The sequence below is a fragment of the Lissotriton helveticus genome, chromosome 6 (genome assembly GCF_964261635.1).
Source record: "Lissotriton helveticus chromosome 6, aLisHel1.1, whole genome shotgun sequence".
Classification (NCBI taxonomy): domain Eukaryota; kingdom Metazoa; phylum Chordata; class Amphibia; order Caudata; family Salamandridae; genus Lissotriton; species Lissotriton helveticus.
The window spans coordinates 895,754,813-895,772,710 of NC_136067.1; the positions used below are offsets into that span (position 1 = coordinate 895,754,813).

The following is a 17,898-nucleotide window of genomic DNA, read 5'->3' on the forward strand; positions in this document are numbered from 1 at the left end:
AAAACTGTCCTCGCGGATTACATTGGGGCCTCTGACTGGCCAGGGGGTTCAAGGAGCCCATCGGAATCCACCTGGAATGGCCAGCCGGTGTCATTTCCGACTGCCTACATTGTTATTAGGTGGTCAGGAATGAAACCGGAGACGTCAGAGAGAAAGCCTCCGACAGCAGGTCCCTTTGTGTATACTGCATAATCCGACGCAGAAAATCAGTGTGTTAGAGCATACTCTATGGCACATGATTTAAGCATTCCATATTATCAATGTGAGCACTAAATTCAGACTTCCGGTCCAGGGAAGACCTGTCTTGGCAGTTCAGTCTGGAATGTTCCCATGAGGCACAGGGTCAAGACTGATTTGGGTATGGTTGGGTGATGGATTTAACCCAGATCTGTGACTGGGTGTGAGTATCTGAAAAGTTTCAGTGCTCCATCCTTCATCTCGTTGTATTTGCTTTGTTTGCCCTAAGTTGGCAGGGTATGCCCACGCGTGCGTCCCTTGCTCACTTTGACACTGGATTCAAGCTGGACTGGCTGATGAGCGGTGTTACCCTGAAACCGGTCCCAGGATGCTTGTTTCCAGTCCAGGGAAGACCAGGTTTGGCAGTTTGGTCTGCACTATTCCCATGAGGCACAGGGTCAAGACTGATTTGCATATGGCTGGGTCTAAACTGGGGTGGCGAAGTGTGCTAAAGATCGATGATGGATTCAACCCAGAACTCTGACTGGGGGTGAGTGTCTGAAAAGTTTCAGTGCTCCATCCATCATCTCCTTGTGTTTGCTTTGCCCGTCGGAATCCACCTGGAATGACCTGCCGATATAATTTCTGACTGCCTACATTGTTATTAGGTGGTCAGATATGAAACTGCAGATTTCGGTCGGAAAGCCTCCAATCGCAGGCCCCTTTGTGTATACTGCATAATCCATCGCAGAAAATTAGTGTGTTAGAGCTTACTCTATGGCACATGATTTAAGCATTCCATACTGTCAAATTGAACACTAAATTCAGGTTTGAAGTAAAACTGTAAACAAGTACAAGAGACACCAATATGTCAAAGGGAATGTTGGTAAATATGATTATATGAAACAATGAATCACCAAATCATGCTCAATATACAGGTAGCATTACTACATGCTATCAGTGCAGAGTATTTCACTATTTCGAATAACAATGTAATTACCGCAACAGCTAATGGAATAAAAAAGAATCAGCTATCCTTCATGACTTTAGTATTGTATTTAATAATTTCTAGAATTTATGATCATCATCCAAAAGAGCAAAGGTGCTCCGTGTCATGAGATCACACATAAAACAGATAACAACAATGATATTGCAAGGGCGTATGTGCGAAGATCAATGAACCACAAAGGTCTACTAATAAAGTCAGCTGGATTAGAGATTTATTATTCTCAGAATAATCCTATTCTGTTAGTTGCAATTCCGATGATGTTTCAACCTCAATACTCACTTTCTGAGGTCATCATCTGGACAGAAACATGAATTCCCTTTAATTTTCTTTCTCTGACTACAAAGGAAGAGGAGACTGCAAACACCAATCCTCGTGTTAAAAACCAGAAGCAGCAATTTGTCAGAAGACATTGCCTGGTATTTGACCTCTGTCTTTGAAGCTCAGGAAGTGTGACAAGATAAATACAGAATTTAAAGGGATCTTTATTAATTGCTTGGACTTTCACATCTCACCAAAATACGGACTGCAGCCCACCAGTTTGGGACATTGACCTAGGCCAACACTGACCCCACTGGGTAATCTAGATATGACCCTAATCCTAATTCTAAACCTAACACTATCCATAGCCACCTGACACTATGGCTGAGTAACCTGTAACCCATAAACATAAGTCCACTTGTAGCCCTTGTGTTATATTTTGGTTAAACATGTTTGCTACACATGAAAAAAATAAACTTTTTCAACTTTATTAAATACTTTGGAGGTCATTAGTACGGCGGGCAGATCGCCACCGTCGGCTCAGCGATGGCGATCCGCCCGCCATCCCAACTATATTTACCCCGCCATATTACTGTGGCGGGGGCGCGGCGGTGGACGCAAAGTACGTCTGCCGCTTTTCCACGGATCTGGGGCATAATATGGTGGCGTTGCCTGGAAGGCATAGCCATCCATATTATGATCGCGGGTTTCACAGGCCTTTCCGTGGCGGATTCGCTGCCATGGAAAGGCTAGTGGAGAATTGCTTTGGGGACCCGTTGCGGGCCCCCATGGGGCTGCACTTGGGGGGTACCTATGTATACCCCTACATTGCCATGCACAAGGTGGCAGGCACTGCGCCTTTCCTGCCACGTGGTGCATGGCAATGCACAACATGCCTCTTTGGTATTGCGGTGGATGCTGCTTACAGCAGCACCTGCCGCAATGTCAACATTGCGGATTGCGACTGCCAGGGTGGCAGTCGTATCCTAATTAGCGGTGCGGGACCGCCGCACTGCTGGGGTCCGGTCCCATCACCGCTATGGTGGTGCATCCTAATGGGCCCCTTTGTTCGGTATTTGTGCTATGGTTACCTTTGTTTTTTGTAGCTTGTCTGTGTAGTATGACAGGCGAAACCTTAATAGCCTGCATCAAATGCTGCAAGAGCACACTCACGGATAAATGGGAGATACCTGCTTATTGCCCTGTTGTATTTTTGGAAGTAGCTCAGTGTAAATATATAAAGTAAAGCAGCTTTCCATAACGGTGTTGTGGTCTCTCGTGCCCTGCTCGCTTGGTGTGCTGTCATCTTTTATGGGATCCATTATTTCTATGGTAACTTCTAGGTGATGTAGGAGAGGGTGTACATTTTGCTATCTACACATTGCAAACAAATTCCTCCCACTGCAACATGAGTGATCTATTTCTTTAGACACTATTCTATGACCATAACCAGGCCCTGTATCAGGAAATATTCACTAGTAATCCTGGAGTATTTTGGGCTGTTAAGTTGATAATTGTGACAAGTGGCAGACGACTGGTATGTGATGGGCCCTTTTGAGAATAGTCCACAGCTGGTGTTAATTTCTGTTGTAGTTACCATCAGTTTTCAGATGGTGCAGTTCTTCAATGGCACTCATTGATGTTAACATGTTTTTCTCCAATGAAAACGAGCCCTTATATAAATATGTTTAAACCACCCTCACACTCCAGGATGCTACAAACTAGAAGGGGCTTCTAGGGACTCCCTTGGTTGAGACATGCCAACAATTCTGCTCTGAACGCAGCCAACTATGCCACAGCACAGTAGGGAAGAGCTAGAACAGACAGAATGGCCTGTCCGCCTTGAATAGGTGGTGTTTTCGGCTTGCTACCCAGAGTATCAATTTTGCTGTTTCCATTTGGTCCTACATGATTACGCATTATTGTCACCCAGATCTCATAGGCCCTCATTAGGGGCATCCTGGTAAATGGGATGTGTGCAGTGACCCTGCTACAACACAGTCGTGCTATCGTGATTATAAGTTTTGTGATAAATATCAGGATGTCAAACTGCTGCTGGGGGAAAATGGGCAGTATTTGCTGAAACAGGAAGATTTTGTTGCAGTAAATATCAACATCCACATTATTCCCCAAAAACATGTGAAAGGTAATAATTATTGCACTGTTTATATAGTGTCATTTCTATTTAAATGTGACAGTCATCACACCCAACAGGGAGCACCCCGCAATGAAGGTTTTAAAGTTTGTAGAAGGTCAGTGGAAAAGGTGTCATACACAGAAGATATATCGGCCTGGGCAGAGTTCGGGGAGTTCTGCTCTGCGGAACTCTGCGAAGTGGCAAAAAAACTCCCCCACACCCGCAGTGTTCCGCGCGTGGCAGAGTGTCGTAAGTAGCGCTGTTCGCATCAATTTTTGGTGCCGGGAGTTTGTACCAAGCTGTAAAATCCGTGCGAACAGCACTACGTGTCTGTCACTAGAGTAGATATTTCGCTCAAGTGGCAGGTTCATCAATGCAAACGGCAGATTTCCCATTGGGAGCGGTTGCGACATGTCGCAACCATCTGCATTGAGAAATCTCACCAGTAGGAGGTCTTGTTCACAATTTTTCTCACTCATGCTTGCCAACTTAACATTTGTGAGCCACGTGAGAGAAAGAACGCCGCTCCACGTCACTTTGCAGAGTTTTGCAGAACTTCACCGTGAGTAGGAAAAACTCTACGAGCTCCACCGCAGAGTGCAATTCTTCGCACACCTCTATAATTTTACCAGAATTCTTATTGGCCTTGGCTGTTTTCAGGCCAAACCAATTATTAAATAGAAATTTGTTATGGAGAAATAAATGCTTTTTGTGTGTCTTAAAATGGCTTATATGGTAAACAGAAGTACTTGTGCTTATCTATGCACACAACTTAGCAGGTATTTTGCCAGCTCTCTAATTTAAATGATCCTCTTTAAAGTGATGCCCTCTTTGAATATCTGTACAATAAAGTCTTCAGTATGTTAAAACTGAGTTAGATTTATTTTCTGTTTCTATTTCAGCTCCTTGAATAATGGACGAGGGCACAGCTAGGCCATCTTTGGCCAAACTATTTCTACACAGAGGAATCTATTTTATGGAAGAGGCGAATACGCCAGAAAAAATAGATTCTCTAGAGCACTTTCCAATCAGGGACACTGATGTATTTCTAATCACATATCCAAAATCTGGTAAGATCAAATTCCCTTTGTTGTCGATTAATGCACGCATTTACAGTTGTCTCTGAAACTCTAAATTATCTTTTTTTTTATTGTTAGGGAGATATACACTTATCCTAGACTGCAGCACACGTTATTTGTTAAACAATCTAAAACTCACATTCATTTAATGCAGTCACACAACCAGTTTGTTTTACTGCTGATTTTAAAACTGCGCATTTGCACCATCCGGGCTCGAACCCTGCGATATCGCCCCACCGGTCCCGCCATTTTGAGTGAAGAACACGAGCTGGGCGAGCAGTCTAGTGCTCCGCCCCGCCAGCCCATGCCTGCATAAAATGACACCCTGGCCTAGGAAGCGCAGCGGACGAGCGCGGCGGGCGCGCTGCCGGCGCGCTAAAGGCGCACCAAAGTGAAGCCCGTCTGCGCCCGTCCGCGCCGGACCCGTGCCTAGGGCCGGGACCCCTGGTCAGGTGGCTTTAAAATCTACTTCGCGGCAGGTTTATAACCGTAATACCTTATGGACGATGGGCGGCAACACTCATGCAAAAGGCTGCGTCACCATTGAAATGGGGGATGACCTGTCGACCTATCCTCATCACTGTGTCAATTGTAAGCAGACCCTTCCCAAGGTACTTTGGCAATCCTTACCATCCTCCACGGTCCCACACAAAACTATAGAGATAAAAAAGCCGGTCACCATGAAATGCATGTTACTTAATGCCAGATCCCTGGTAAAACATAGCACTGAATTGGCGGAGCTCATTCAGGACTCTAAGGTCATGATTGCTTTTATAACGGAGTCCTGGACAGACGCATCCTCGGGCCCAGACATTGTTATTGCTACTCCCCCGGACTATGTCTGTCTCCCGCAGAACAGAGAAAGGAAGAAAGGCGGAGGGCTGGCTATAATCTACCATAAATCACTCAGAGGGATGGTGCAGCCTGGCGCAACCGACTTAGATGAAGCACTAGTCTTCAACTTCATCCTCTCTGACCATCAAACCCTTAGAGGCTGCCTACTCTACAGGCCGCCCGGGGCTAAAGCACCTTTTCTCTCTGCTTTGAGTAGCCTGTCAGAAGAAGCTATCTGCGCCAATACCTTCACGTTACTAGGGGATTTTAATTTTCACCTCGAGAATGGCTTAGACTCGGACACTCAGGATCTCTTAGAACTGCTGCACGGAGTGGAGCTAAAACAAAAGGTCTGTGGCCCGACTCAAAAGGCAGGACACACTCTAGATGGTATATTTTCCAACCATCCCAACCTAGAGGTCACGACAGTTCAGCCGGTCTCCTGGTCGGATCATGCCGCAGTCTATTTCAACATTATCCTAGTCCCTCCCCCAGACCCAGTAAGGCCAAAATTCCCCCCAAAAAGATTAGGAAATGGAAAAACATAGAAGGTAAGACATTGGAGGGCCTTTTGAAAACCTCTTTACTGCCCCCCACAAGAAATGTGGAGGAAGCAGCTACAGCCTATACGAGCTGGCTGGAGGCCACCATTCACACAACTTGCGCCTCCAACTATCCATCATTCTACTCGCACAAACCCCTCCGCCCCTTGGTTCTCAGATCAAATTAGGGACCACAAAACTCTCTGCAAAAAATTCGAAAGATTGTGGCGGATAAATTATAGGGAGGAGCATAAAAAACTACTCAAGGCAGAGCTGAGAGTTTACAAGGAGATGATCCGCCTGGCTACGTGCGAGTTCTTTACTAAACGCATTAAGGAAGCAAGCAACTCCCCTAAGGAATTATTTAACACAATTTCCTCCTTGGCAGCCCCCAAACCAGTAGATATACCACCTAGTCACCAACTATGTGAAGACTTAGCCAAATTCTTTCTGGGTAAGGTAGAGAAGATCTTTTACTCCCTGGACAACCAAATCATGACCAATGCACCAGATACATTTACCCCAGAAACGCATTCTGAGACCAACAGGAAATTTGATACACTAGAGAACTTCTCCCCCATTAGTGAGGAGGAGGTATCAAATCGGCTAATGAGGATAAAATCTGGCTCCCCTCACGACCCCTGCCCAGCCACGATTGCCAAACTAGCTCCCTCTATCATCGCCTCGGGACTCACCCCCCTGTTCAATGTCATGCTGGATAAGGGGGAATTTCCCCTACGCTGGAAACAAGCGTCCATCTTGCCCCTTCTAAAAAAAAAAAACCTAGATGTAACCGACTTGAACAAATTTCGTCCCATTGCCAGGTTACCCTTCCCAGCCAAAATTATGGAGGGCATACTAAACAAACAGCTCAGCACCTTCCTGGGGTCAGGAGAGAGGCTGGATCCTTCTCAACATGGATTCAGGGCGGGACATAGCACGGAATCTGCACTGATTTAATCAGCCGAAGACATAAGAAGGGTGATGGATGCAGGGGGCAGAGCCGCCCTGATCCTGCTGGACCTATCGGCGGCCTTCGACACGGTCCACCATAAATTATTGGTGGACCGGTTGAGGGCCAGTGGGATTCAAGGAAAGGCACTCGAAATCTTGCAAGCCATCCTATCCGGCAGGACTCAGTCGGTGGCCTTGGGGGACTACGAATCAGAGCCATTTGTGCTCCCCTGCGGAGTCCCTCAAGGGTCATCCCTGAGCCCGACCCTTTTTAATGTGTATGTCTCTACCCTGGCCCCAGTGATTAGATCCTTCGGATTCAATCTTACATCCTACGCCGACGACACGCAGATTGTGGTGTCGCTGCGTCCGGGAGAATTGGACAGCACAGCAGATAGATTCAGATGCTGCATGCGGGAGGTGAGCAACTGGATGGCAGGAAACTGCCTAAAGCTCAATTCTGCAAAAACAGAAGTGTTGCTGTTTGGGTCTAGAGACAACTTCTGGTCCCGTCGTTGGTGGCCAGAGGAAATGGGGTCTCCCCCCTCTCCAGTTTCGAAGGTAAAAAATCTGGGTGTACTGATGGATGACTCTCTGTCCTTCAGGCCACAAATTAATGCACTGTCCTCAGCTACCCACTATGTGCTTAAAACTATCCGGAAAGTCCTGCCATTTCTTCCGGTGGAACACAAGAAGACAGTAGTGACAGGACTAGTGATGTCCCGACTAGATTACTGCAACGGTCTGCTAATGAATGCCCAGCAGGGGCTTTTAAATAAACTTCAAATCCTGAAGAATGCAGCAGCACGTCTGATTACGGGCACCCCCAAGTTCGCCTCAGTAGCTCAGGACCTTGTAAAGTTACACTGGCTGCCAGTTCATAAAAGAATTGTTTTCAAGTCACTCTGCGTGATTTTCAAGGCGTTGCATGGCCTGGGCCCCCAATGCATGACCCCTCTTTTCCAGTGGTACAAGCCAGTGCGAGCTTTAAGGTCAGCTGAGCAGGGGCTGGCTGTAGTCCCTAGGGTAAGAAAAGTCCGTTGGGGAGGTAGAAGTCTTGCCCTAGGAGCTGCCAAGGCATGGAATGCGCTGCCTTTGAGCCTCAGACAGAGCCCCGATTTGCTCATATTCAGGAAGGCCCTTAAGACCTGGCTCTTTACACATTACCTCCCCTGTCTATGCCAACTAGCGATCAGTCAGCGCCAGGACACCTCCGGGTGACAGTGCACTTTAAAAATGTCAAAAATAAATAAATAAATAAATAATGTAATAAAAAATACTATTAGAAAAAACATAAATCATAACATTTCCTAGCTACTGTCACGGAAAGTTTACATTTTATTAATGACGGAGAGACAAGGGTTTGCTTAACTTTGTTTGTTATTTTAGACTCAGCAGCCAAACAGAATACCAGGATATATATATGGACTACACATCACATGAGCCCCGAAGACAAAATATATCCAGCAGTATTGTCCCAATCTACATATAATAGACATCAGGGATGTCACACTTTTTCTTTCTTTGTGCAGGAGCAGCTGACAAGTATTCCCATTTCTGCATTCAAAATCCTGTTTCTGGTCTGACCTGAGTTTGACCCAAGTGTCTATACAAATTTTTTAATAGTATTTGCAAATAATGCAAAGTTGCTATACAATACATAAATACTGTAATAAATCAATAACTATCATGGTAACCAGAGTATGAACATTTAGATAAATACACGATATACTTAGATTTAATGATGAATGCACCTCCTCTTCTAGCTGGGGGCCTTCAACATAAGTAGATGTGTGTGATGATCCTAAAAGAATTAAGACTTTCCTTCATGAACGCTAGGAAATGTTAAATGTTTTTCAGGAGCAGAGTCTTCAGATTATGATTGTTTAAAACTTGCCGACTACCAGTGATGCCACTCCCACCACTGGTTTATAATAAAACCATTGAAAACTTGAGTGCGAAGACCAATCCGATTCCTGTAAAATGTCTCCCAGGCAACAGCAGAGGGAGAAGGCCTTGGATACCATAACCCCTCGAATAGAGTGTGCCCCAAATTGAGAATAGTCAATGCTTGCCTCCACCATAAGACCCATCTGAGCCATCTAATCCCTCTAGCAATGGTGAAAGAGGATATCAGGCCAAACAGTGTCCAAATGCATACTAGGAGTTATTTGGTGATGTAAATTGCTCTTTTATTGCCTCATATGAACAATGTTTGTGGGTGTCAGGAAAACCTAGGTAGGATATTACCTTGATGTTATTTTTAGCTCTTTTAGAAACTGTAAGACACTCCTTCAGGAGTCAGAAACTGGTTTACAAGAAATAAAGCATAATAGCTTAGCCAATTTTTCCGAAAGTTCCTTCCTAGAAAGTTACTGACTGTCTTGCTAGAACTCCAAAAGCTTTAAGACAATGTTAATGCCCCACTACTCAGAGTATCTGTGTTCTGGGGCACAAGTTGACCTGATACCCTGGAGTAATTTGCAAACCAAAGGGTGCTCCCCCAAAGGAACCCAATAAAAGCAGTGTAACCCGCTGGAATTGCAGACCAAATGCATTGATGATGGGATGGTCTATCAGGATATGGACAACAACTGCCCCCACAGGATCGAAGCAGTGAGATTTGCACAAACAACTATGCACTTTATCCTTTTTTGTAAATTGTATATGGATATACGGAAACTGTTTTTAAAACCTTTATTCTTATCAAATAGATTTTTTATACATGACGCTTATAGCTTTATTTGTAATCTGGGAAATGCAAAAATTATTAACTCTGTCATTAGATACATTCAATGCGCAACTAGAAAAAGAGAAGATTATTCCCATCTGGAAGAATTATTATATGAGAATGAAAATGACATAATCTAGGCTTTATCAATACATAAAAACAATTAGTCAAAGTTTTAAAATAATTTTTATATATTGTTTTTATAGAAATTTGCTTCTTATGATAGAATTTTTCAAATTAAATAATGTTTTACAATTTCCTATTTTTCATGAATTGTGATTTTTTATGTGAATTTGTGCTTTTATGGTGATTTTTACATGCACCGAATCAAGCTGATTTGATTTAATATGATCGAAGCAGTGTCCCAGACACCAATGTTTCCATTGTCTCCAAGCTAAGCAGTACTGTTCTACTGTTTGACAGTGGACTGTGGACGGTGATCATGATTTCCACATTAATTATGGAGTTTGTTGAGAAAGATATGAGAGGTCCTAGTGTGTCCTTCAATCCTCATTGCTACAAGCCTTTTATCATAAATTGATGGAATCTGACAAGAGAATCCTTCAGATTGTTCAGATGAAGAGGAAGAAGGATCAAAGAATTCCAAAAAAGGTACAGAAGAACTGAAAGGCAAACTTGCAGCCAAACTTGCAGCCGCGGTCCATGCAGGTAACAGCGGTGGGGCAGTGGGACCTGGAAAAGAGGGATTTCGAGGGACGATGCAGAGGGAAAATTAAATAAAAAATTGATTTTCCCTCGAAATCCCCCCTTACCAGGCACCACCTCAGTTACCTGCATGGAACTCGGCTGCAAACTTGAACCTTCCAAAAGGTGTCACAGGTATGACATCTGATGTCTGTCTCTTTACCTGAGCAGACAATTATGTGACCATTGATATTGGTTGAAAGCCATAATGCTGAGTTAGGGACCAGTCCTGAGTGAAAGCATCCATGGCTTTCACCAGGGGGTTTGAATGCTAACAATAGAATCTAGTAAGCTGACTTTCCAACCATGAGGCAAATAGATCTATGTTGGAAGGTCCCTATCTCTACATCAACTGTTGGGAAACATGTGTTTCCAGCTTCCATACACTGAAGGCTTTGAAAAAGCTGACGTTTTAATCTGCCACTAGATTTTGCCTGCTGGGCAAATATTCTGCTGCTATTGATATGTTATTGTTGAGACTGAAGTGTCAAAGTCCATGGCCAACTCAGCCACAACTATGAGCTTTTTACCTCTGAACCTGTTGATAGATACGACTGCCAATACATTGTCAGTTTCCAAAAGTACAGAGCAGGACACCTTGTTCTTTGTGAGACATTTGACTGTGAAGGATCTTGCCAGAGGTTCCAAAAAGTTGATTTGACTGGCCAATTCTTCTTCAACCAGTGTCCACTGATGGTATCCTCCCCACAGTGTGCTCTCCATTCTGAATGGTTTGCATATGATTCCATTTCAAAATATGGAATAATCTCATAGATAGCTTTTCTGTTTCACGCCTTCATGTGGTTTAACCACCACTCTATCTCCAAATCATCAGAAAGTTTTCCTTCCTCTATGTGGGACAGTCCTAGATGAGACATCTTCAGGCATTATAGAGCCCTTGTGGTGCAAGGGACATGGGAAATATGCTTGAATCAATGATGCTAGAAGATCCACCAGTCTGGCTTGCAATCTCAGAGAGAGCGTGACCTTCTTCAGTGCCAGTGCAACTCCTCAGTGCCAACCTCAGTTTCTTCTTAATAGAGTTCATTTTCTTCTGGGGAAGCTTCAAAATCTGTTGAGCTGAATCCACCACAAAGCTGAGAAATGAGATGTTCTGAGATAGCACTGTCTCTGGTTTTTCTCCGTTGATGATTAATCCCTAACTCTTCAGGAGTGAAGTTGTCACAGTAGCTCTTTTAGGAGTTTAGTCAAACTCTGATTCATAAGAAGGATATCACCGAAATATGCCATTAGACAACCCTCACTGTCTCTTAACCATCCAATGACTGTTCTCCAAGCCTTTGTCAAGCACCGGGCTGAACAGGAGTGTGGTGAACTCATGCATCTAATTAAAACCATTTCTACTGCAGAAATCTCCTGTGTGGAGGGGAAAGGGGTATAGAAAAATATGCATTATTTACGTCAAACTTCATCCAGTCATAACATAACAAGATATCTCTGAGAAGATGGATTCTTGCCACCTTGAAGTGGTGGTTGATCACCCACCCACTGAATTCAGTGAGAAGACCGGGCAGCGGCCCTTGTCTTTCTTTGCTACCAGGGGTTGTATTAAGTTTGCAGTGCATTTTCATGGTTAGCGCTGTGCGCAACTTTCAAAAGGTGCGCCCAGCACTAAACAGGAAAATGAGCGCATCATGGTACAAACCCGTGCTGTCCTAGGGTCTGCTCATTCCTGTGAAAAACAGAGCAGCTGCTTTCAAGCCGCTCTGTGTTTTCACATTGAAGGTGGCAACATGCCTGCACTTTTAAAGGGGATTAAAGATCCCCTTGCAGGCGGGTACGGTGAATGACTGCAGCCACCTGCAAGGGGATATCTGAAGGGCCCAAGGGACCTCCTTTCCACTCTCCAGAGGGCTGCTTTCAGGGGTCGCACTGACAGAACACCACCTATTATGTGGCTCACTGTAGGTGCACCTCCTGACAGCTTCTTTGCCTGTGCGCTCAAGTCTGTAATACTGGAATCAACCAAAAGGGAGATCACCCGTATACCCAGTTGAGACCTGGGTGGTATGAGTGTGTAACAATAAACAATGTCTCAACAGGTAATGTTTAGAAGACGTTCAATAAAACATGCACATCAAGTTGCAAAGAAAGAAAGGAGAGATTCCAGGGTAGGTAAGAGATGCAAGAAGCAAACTGTATTAAAGACTAATTATAAGCAAGAGAACAGTATAAGCACTAATTACAATACATGTTGGTGTAACCTGAAAAAACCTGTGCACATGAGTGCTCAAGGAACAAATGGTGAGTGGTGCAAGTGACAAGTGACTCAGTGAGGAACGGCTCGAAGTGAATACAATATATACAAGATACTTCATGATTGATTTTTATTCAAGAATTGCTTTACAAGGAATCGAAAATTTCTAGAATAGTAGATTTGCATCAAGGATTGCGCTGGGAGGTCAACGGCGTTTCGACCTTTAACCGGTTATGGTCATCTTCAGGACCAGGTTACTATTACTTTTTGTGCTGAGCTCAACTTAGATCATGGGAAACCAATAAAAGATTCCTGGGAAGGAGGAGGGACCAGGGTGGATAGTCAAGGAGTACTGCAGCGAGCTGATCTATCAGTCTGCTCGAGTAACATGCACTGTTGTGGATTTAAGAATGTTACGATCCAGTATGGGAATAACAATTGCCTCGGGGTTGCGCCGACCTAGCGTCAAGCGGAAAGAATCCAGCAGCTGAAACATGATTATTCTCAGGAGTGACTTTAGGGCATGAGGGCCGGCTGGATTCTCTTCCGGTTGGGCCTGAAAATTACAGTAACCTGTTAAAGGTTGAAACACCATTGTCCTTTTAATGCAATCCTTGGCACAAATCTACTGTTCACAAAATTGTCTATCCCTTGTAAAACAATTCTTGCTAAATTCAATTGTGAACCAGGAAGTATATTGTATATATTGTTAATTGTATTCACTCTGTGCCGTTCCTCGCTGTGTCACTTGTCACTTGTGCCACTCACTGTTTGTCCACGAGCACTCATGTGCAAAAGTTTTTTCGGGTTACACCCACATTTATTGTAAACAGTGCGGATACTGTTCCTTGCTCACAATTTGTCTTTAATACCGATTGCTCCTTACATCTCTTACCTACCCTGGAGTCTCTCTTTTCTTTCTTTGCAACTTGCTGTACATGTTTTATTGAACGGTCTTCTAAACATTACCTGTTGAGAAATAATTTTATTGTTATACAAGTCTGTAATATGGCGCATGTGCAGAGGCAACGGGATTCTCTCATTTGCATGGGGCCATGCCACCATGCAAATGAGGGAACACCCTCTGAAGATAGCGCTGGTGCTTTATGAGTGCCAGCTCTATCAGTATTACAGAAGAAGACACACAAGTATCTGTGGAAGCTTCTGTAAAAACAAAGTTTCCGGGGGGTGCACAAAGCGGGTGCAAACACCTATTGCACCCCAGGGGGACCTTTTATAATAATGCCCTTGAAAGAGATTGCTTAAAAAACCTCTATTGTAAAGGGAGGATGGAAAATTACCCCCTTGAAAAGGGGGGAGTAGACCTCTTGCCTATGAACAAACTTTCTGTGTGAGACAAAGACAGGGCAGTGAGCTTCCTCATCAGATTTGGAGAATCCTAAAACTCTATATGGAAACCTTGGACAGTTTACAGAATCCAAGCATCTAAGACCCTCATGATTTCCCACCACTTTAGGAGAAACAATGTTAACCTGCCTCCCATCTTTGGCTGGGAAGAAAGAGTAACTTTTACCTGTTACGCCTTTGGGAGCTTTGATGATATAGATAGAGCCTCCCCTGTGTCTGCTGCTCTGAAAGTGAAAGAATAAATCAAATGTCTTCTGGTCCTTCTACTTAAGGTTTCTTCTGCAGGGTTGGTCTTGTTGGGAGGCTGGAAAATATAATTTGTCAGAAGAGTGACTCCTCCCTCTAACAGGCTCTCCAAAATTCTTTCATCCAAAGATCTTCCTAATAGATTGTTGGATGCTAACCAGTGAGAAGAAGATTGTTACACTTTTACAGAGTTTCTTGTTAGGAGGATCTCCACAGAGGCCCCTATTCAGGATAGCCAAGTTACCAACGTAGGGACAATCTTAAATAGGAGAGATCAACATATTTCTGTAAAAAAGGTCACACATTTTGTTTCTGAAGAAACAAATTGCCTGTGTGCCTATGCTGACAGGGTCTCCCAAGAAATTACATTGGCAGTTTCTTTGGCCTCCTCAGCCATATTCAGGGTTTTTGGAAGAAGGCACATGATATCCAACAATTTGTCCTGCCATGATCTCCAAGATCTTGCAATAACCTTCTTGGGTCCCTTAAGAAATTTAGAGATGAATATTGACATTTTTCTGTTGATCTCTGGTGTCACTGGCACCTTAACCTCTATAGAAGGTCTGGGACACTCCAGTTTGAGGTGACCCTGTCCCTCTTTGTCAAAAGATTTCCACAATCTTTTACCTAAATATTGGGCCGCCTTGTCAGCTGGAGTCCAGCGAGCATAGCAGGGATGGTAAATATCTTCCTAGTTCAGCATGTTGGATCGGGGCTTGCCCCCCAGGTGTTCTTGTCATCCAGTCTGAGCCATTTAGTACAAGCCGCCAGGCACCAGGGTCTGCTTAGATCTGATTTGTCTTCTGATTCTTCTCCATGGTCCAGAACATCCACATCTTCATCATCTCCTATGTTTCTAGAAGGGGAGAATGAATCTCTCTCTGCAGGACATAAGCAGACTGATCCTCCTGCCAGGGAAGGCCTCGAGTCATCAATTGCATTTTCAGAATACTTGCTTACCACGCTCAAAAGCACCTGAAGGAGACTAACAAAAGGGTTTTTTGGAAGGTCTTGCTGGAAGGACATTTAATGGTCCAGTGGCCTAATAGGCCTTGGGTCCTCCTCTACTAGGGGTAGAATACTCTGTACAGAGGAAAGCAAAATAGTTTGCCTTCCCAGAGGCTCCACGGTGGAAGACACCACCTTTTTAGACAAAGGATTGATTGCCACCCTCAAACTACCATCTATGGACAGAAAACATTGCACCCATGAGACATCTTCCAAGTAACTGGAGTAATATGGTCTTGTCATCATGATCTGGTTGAACTGTATGTTAACTTGGCAACAGGTACTGGGGAGATGGCAACAAATTAAACTAAGGCACACCAGAGCCCATTCTTTTAAAGTTAGTGAAAAAAGACACCTAGCCTGCAGTTAAAACAGAAATCACCCTGAGATAAACAGGGCTAAGAGAGATGCAACACAGTAAGAAAATTCCAAAATTAGAACATGCGCTTCTTGTAATTTAGGAAATTACTAGCCAAATTGAGCCAGTGCATTTGAAATACCTGCCTGAAGCCTACATTTTCTCTTGGATACAATAGCATAGGTAGGAGTCGCCGGGTATACTGAGACGCGAGACGGTGTTGAAGGTTGCCCTTTCTGGGGACAAGATTGGTGCACTACACACTAAATGCAAGTTGAGCTCTGTGCACTGATGAAAAGTCATGACTTGCAGGAGTCTATGTGCAGATTGTGCAAACTAAGTAATAGGTCAAAAGCCCCATCTCTGCTGCAGCCTGAGGTGGTGGTTTATGTTGGAGAGGGGGACAGGAGAATCATCAGCAACAAGATTATCACTGAAATAAAATAAAAGTAAACATAAAAACTCACATTATAACCCACAAAAACAACTTCAAGGAAATAACACTAAACAGGCTGTTGAACAGCCAAAGAAGAGAAAGTGCCTTTTCCTTGATGTCCATTATAGGTGGAATTAGAGACTGCTATTGCATATTTTTTTCCTCAGGCACTCATGGGATATAAAGATGCTAAATATCCCATTAAGTTTGTTGCTGAGTCTGAAGTAAGTATGAAAGTTAAGCTAATGCACAACCATCTGAAATTTGTGAAATGTCAAGGGTCTTTGTCTTCTGATACTGAATGCACTTGTGAATTGCATAGGTGTGAAGCTTTCTCAAAATGTATGCGTTTCACATCAATGATATATTTGTGGCGCTTTGAGTGCCATCATTTCATGTTGACCAAATTAGTTTGTCCAGGTGATTAAATAAAGTACAGTCATGTAGACTTGAGAAGGTAACTCTTGGAAAGCCAATTGTCAAGCCACAGTGTTAAAACAACTTAAACAGTCATGAAGTGCATATACAAGGTGTACGGAAAGGCCTCTTTTTGCATGATCATTGCAATTGCTTTTGAACTGATACTACTGCTTTTTGGACTCTGTATACAGAGACCATGGTCACGAGGCTCCAAGGGCCTGTGTGCTGACCCCTAAAAACTTGATGAATTGGCATGAGACATGGTTTTGAAGGCTATTTCAGTGGGTGGTACAGGGGGTGCTCCTGCTCTCCGGTAGCATTTAATTTACAGGCCCTGGATACATGTAGTGCCATGAATGGCTCGAATTCCTGATTGGCACATTTAGCTTACCAATAATTCCCTCATATATCATATCCCATGTGCCCAGAACTGTAAGTTAAAAGCACTAATGGATTGCAGCACTTATTGGTCACCAATAAAGTGACCATGTAAAACATGACTCTAGGCCTGCCATAGCAGCCTAGTTGGGCAGTTTTAAAACTGACATTTCAACTTACCAAAATCACCCTTTTTTCAAGCCTAAGCCTCTATTTTTAATAGCCCAAAAGAAGCCTTACAGGCCCCAAGGCAGCGTGCATAGTATTTAAAAGAAGAACATATATATTTCATGTTTTTACAGGCCCTCAGATTAAGAAAAGGCCCCCCACTGGTCTTTTTTACTGTAGCAATGATGGTTGCGGCACTGAAACACTGGGTTACTTTATTACACTTATTAACTCATAGTTAAATAAAATCCAATTTAATGCTAACGTTAGCTTTTGTCTAACAAATTCAGAAATAGTGGCTGTAGAAAGTCACTATTTTTCTGCCTAGCATTTTCAGCGATAATCCTCAACAAGCCTGACAATGTCCACAAGGAGGAGTGAATAGCTCCAAGGAAAGGGAACAAAATGGCCATTTGTGGAAGGATGTGATTCAAAATCCTGACAGGATGGGCTGGAGGATACCAACAGACCAAGCATCAAAGGGGGTATCTTTACTCACAGGTACTGGTTTGCATGGGAAGTTTCTATTTTCCCAGACACATCGCAGGGGTGTGGCTAGAGGTCTGTCCCTGGGAAGAAAGGTTCTGCCTTTTTGGATTTTGGCAGAAGAGTGCATTCTGGGATTGGTTAGGGCCCAACCTGTAGGAAGTGATGTCAATGTGGATAAGGTAGCCCCGGGAAAGCTTTCCTGATTGATCAAGGAGTTTCCTCCCCACCCACAATCTAATGGCAGCCATATATGTGGCATCCCAGGATACCTTCTTCAGTTTACATATGGACCTGTAGAACAAGCATTTTCAATGCAAGTCTCGCATTTGCAAACGTTTAAGCTATTGATATTGTTATTGACAATCCCTTTTATTTACGTGTTT

The 17,898-nt window shown here is 43.8% G+C and overlaps 1 protein-coding gene across 1 annotated transcript in view; it reads left to right on the plus strand.

Annotated features, from left to right (window-relative positions):
* The window catches only part of LOC144763176 (amine sulfotransferase-like), a 540,275-nt gene that overhangs the window by 12,634 nt on the left and 509,743 nt on the right, over nucleotides 1–17,898 (plus strand). Inside the window, exon 2 of the mRNA XM_078648522.1 lies at nucleotides 4,484–4,651. Coding sequence (XP_078504648.1) covers nucleotides 4,495–4,651 — 157 coding nt within the window. The 5' untranslated portion in view covers nucleotides 4,484–4,494. The remainder of the gene's footprint in view (nucleotides 1–4,483; nucleotides 4,652–17,898) is intronic.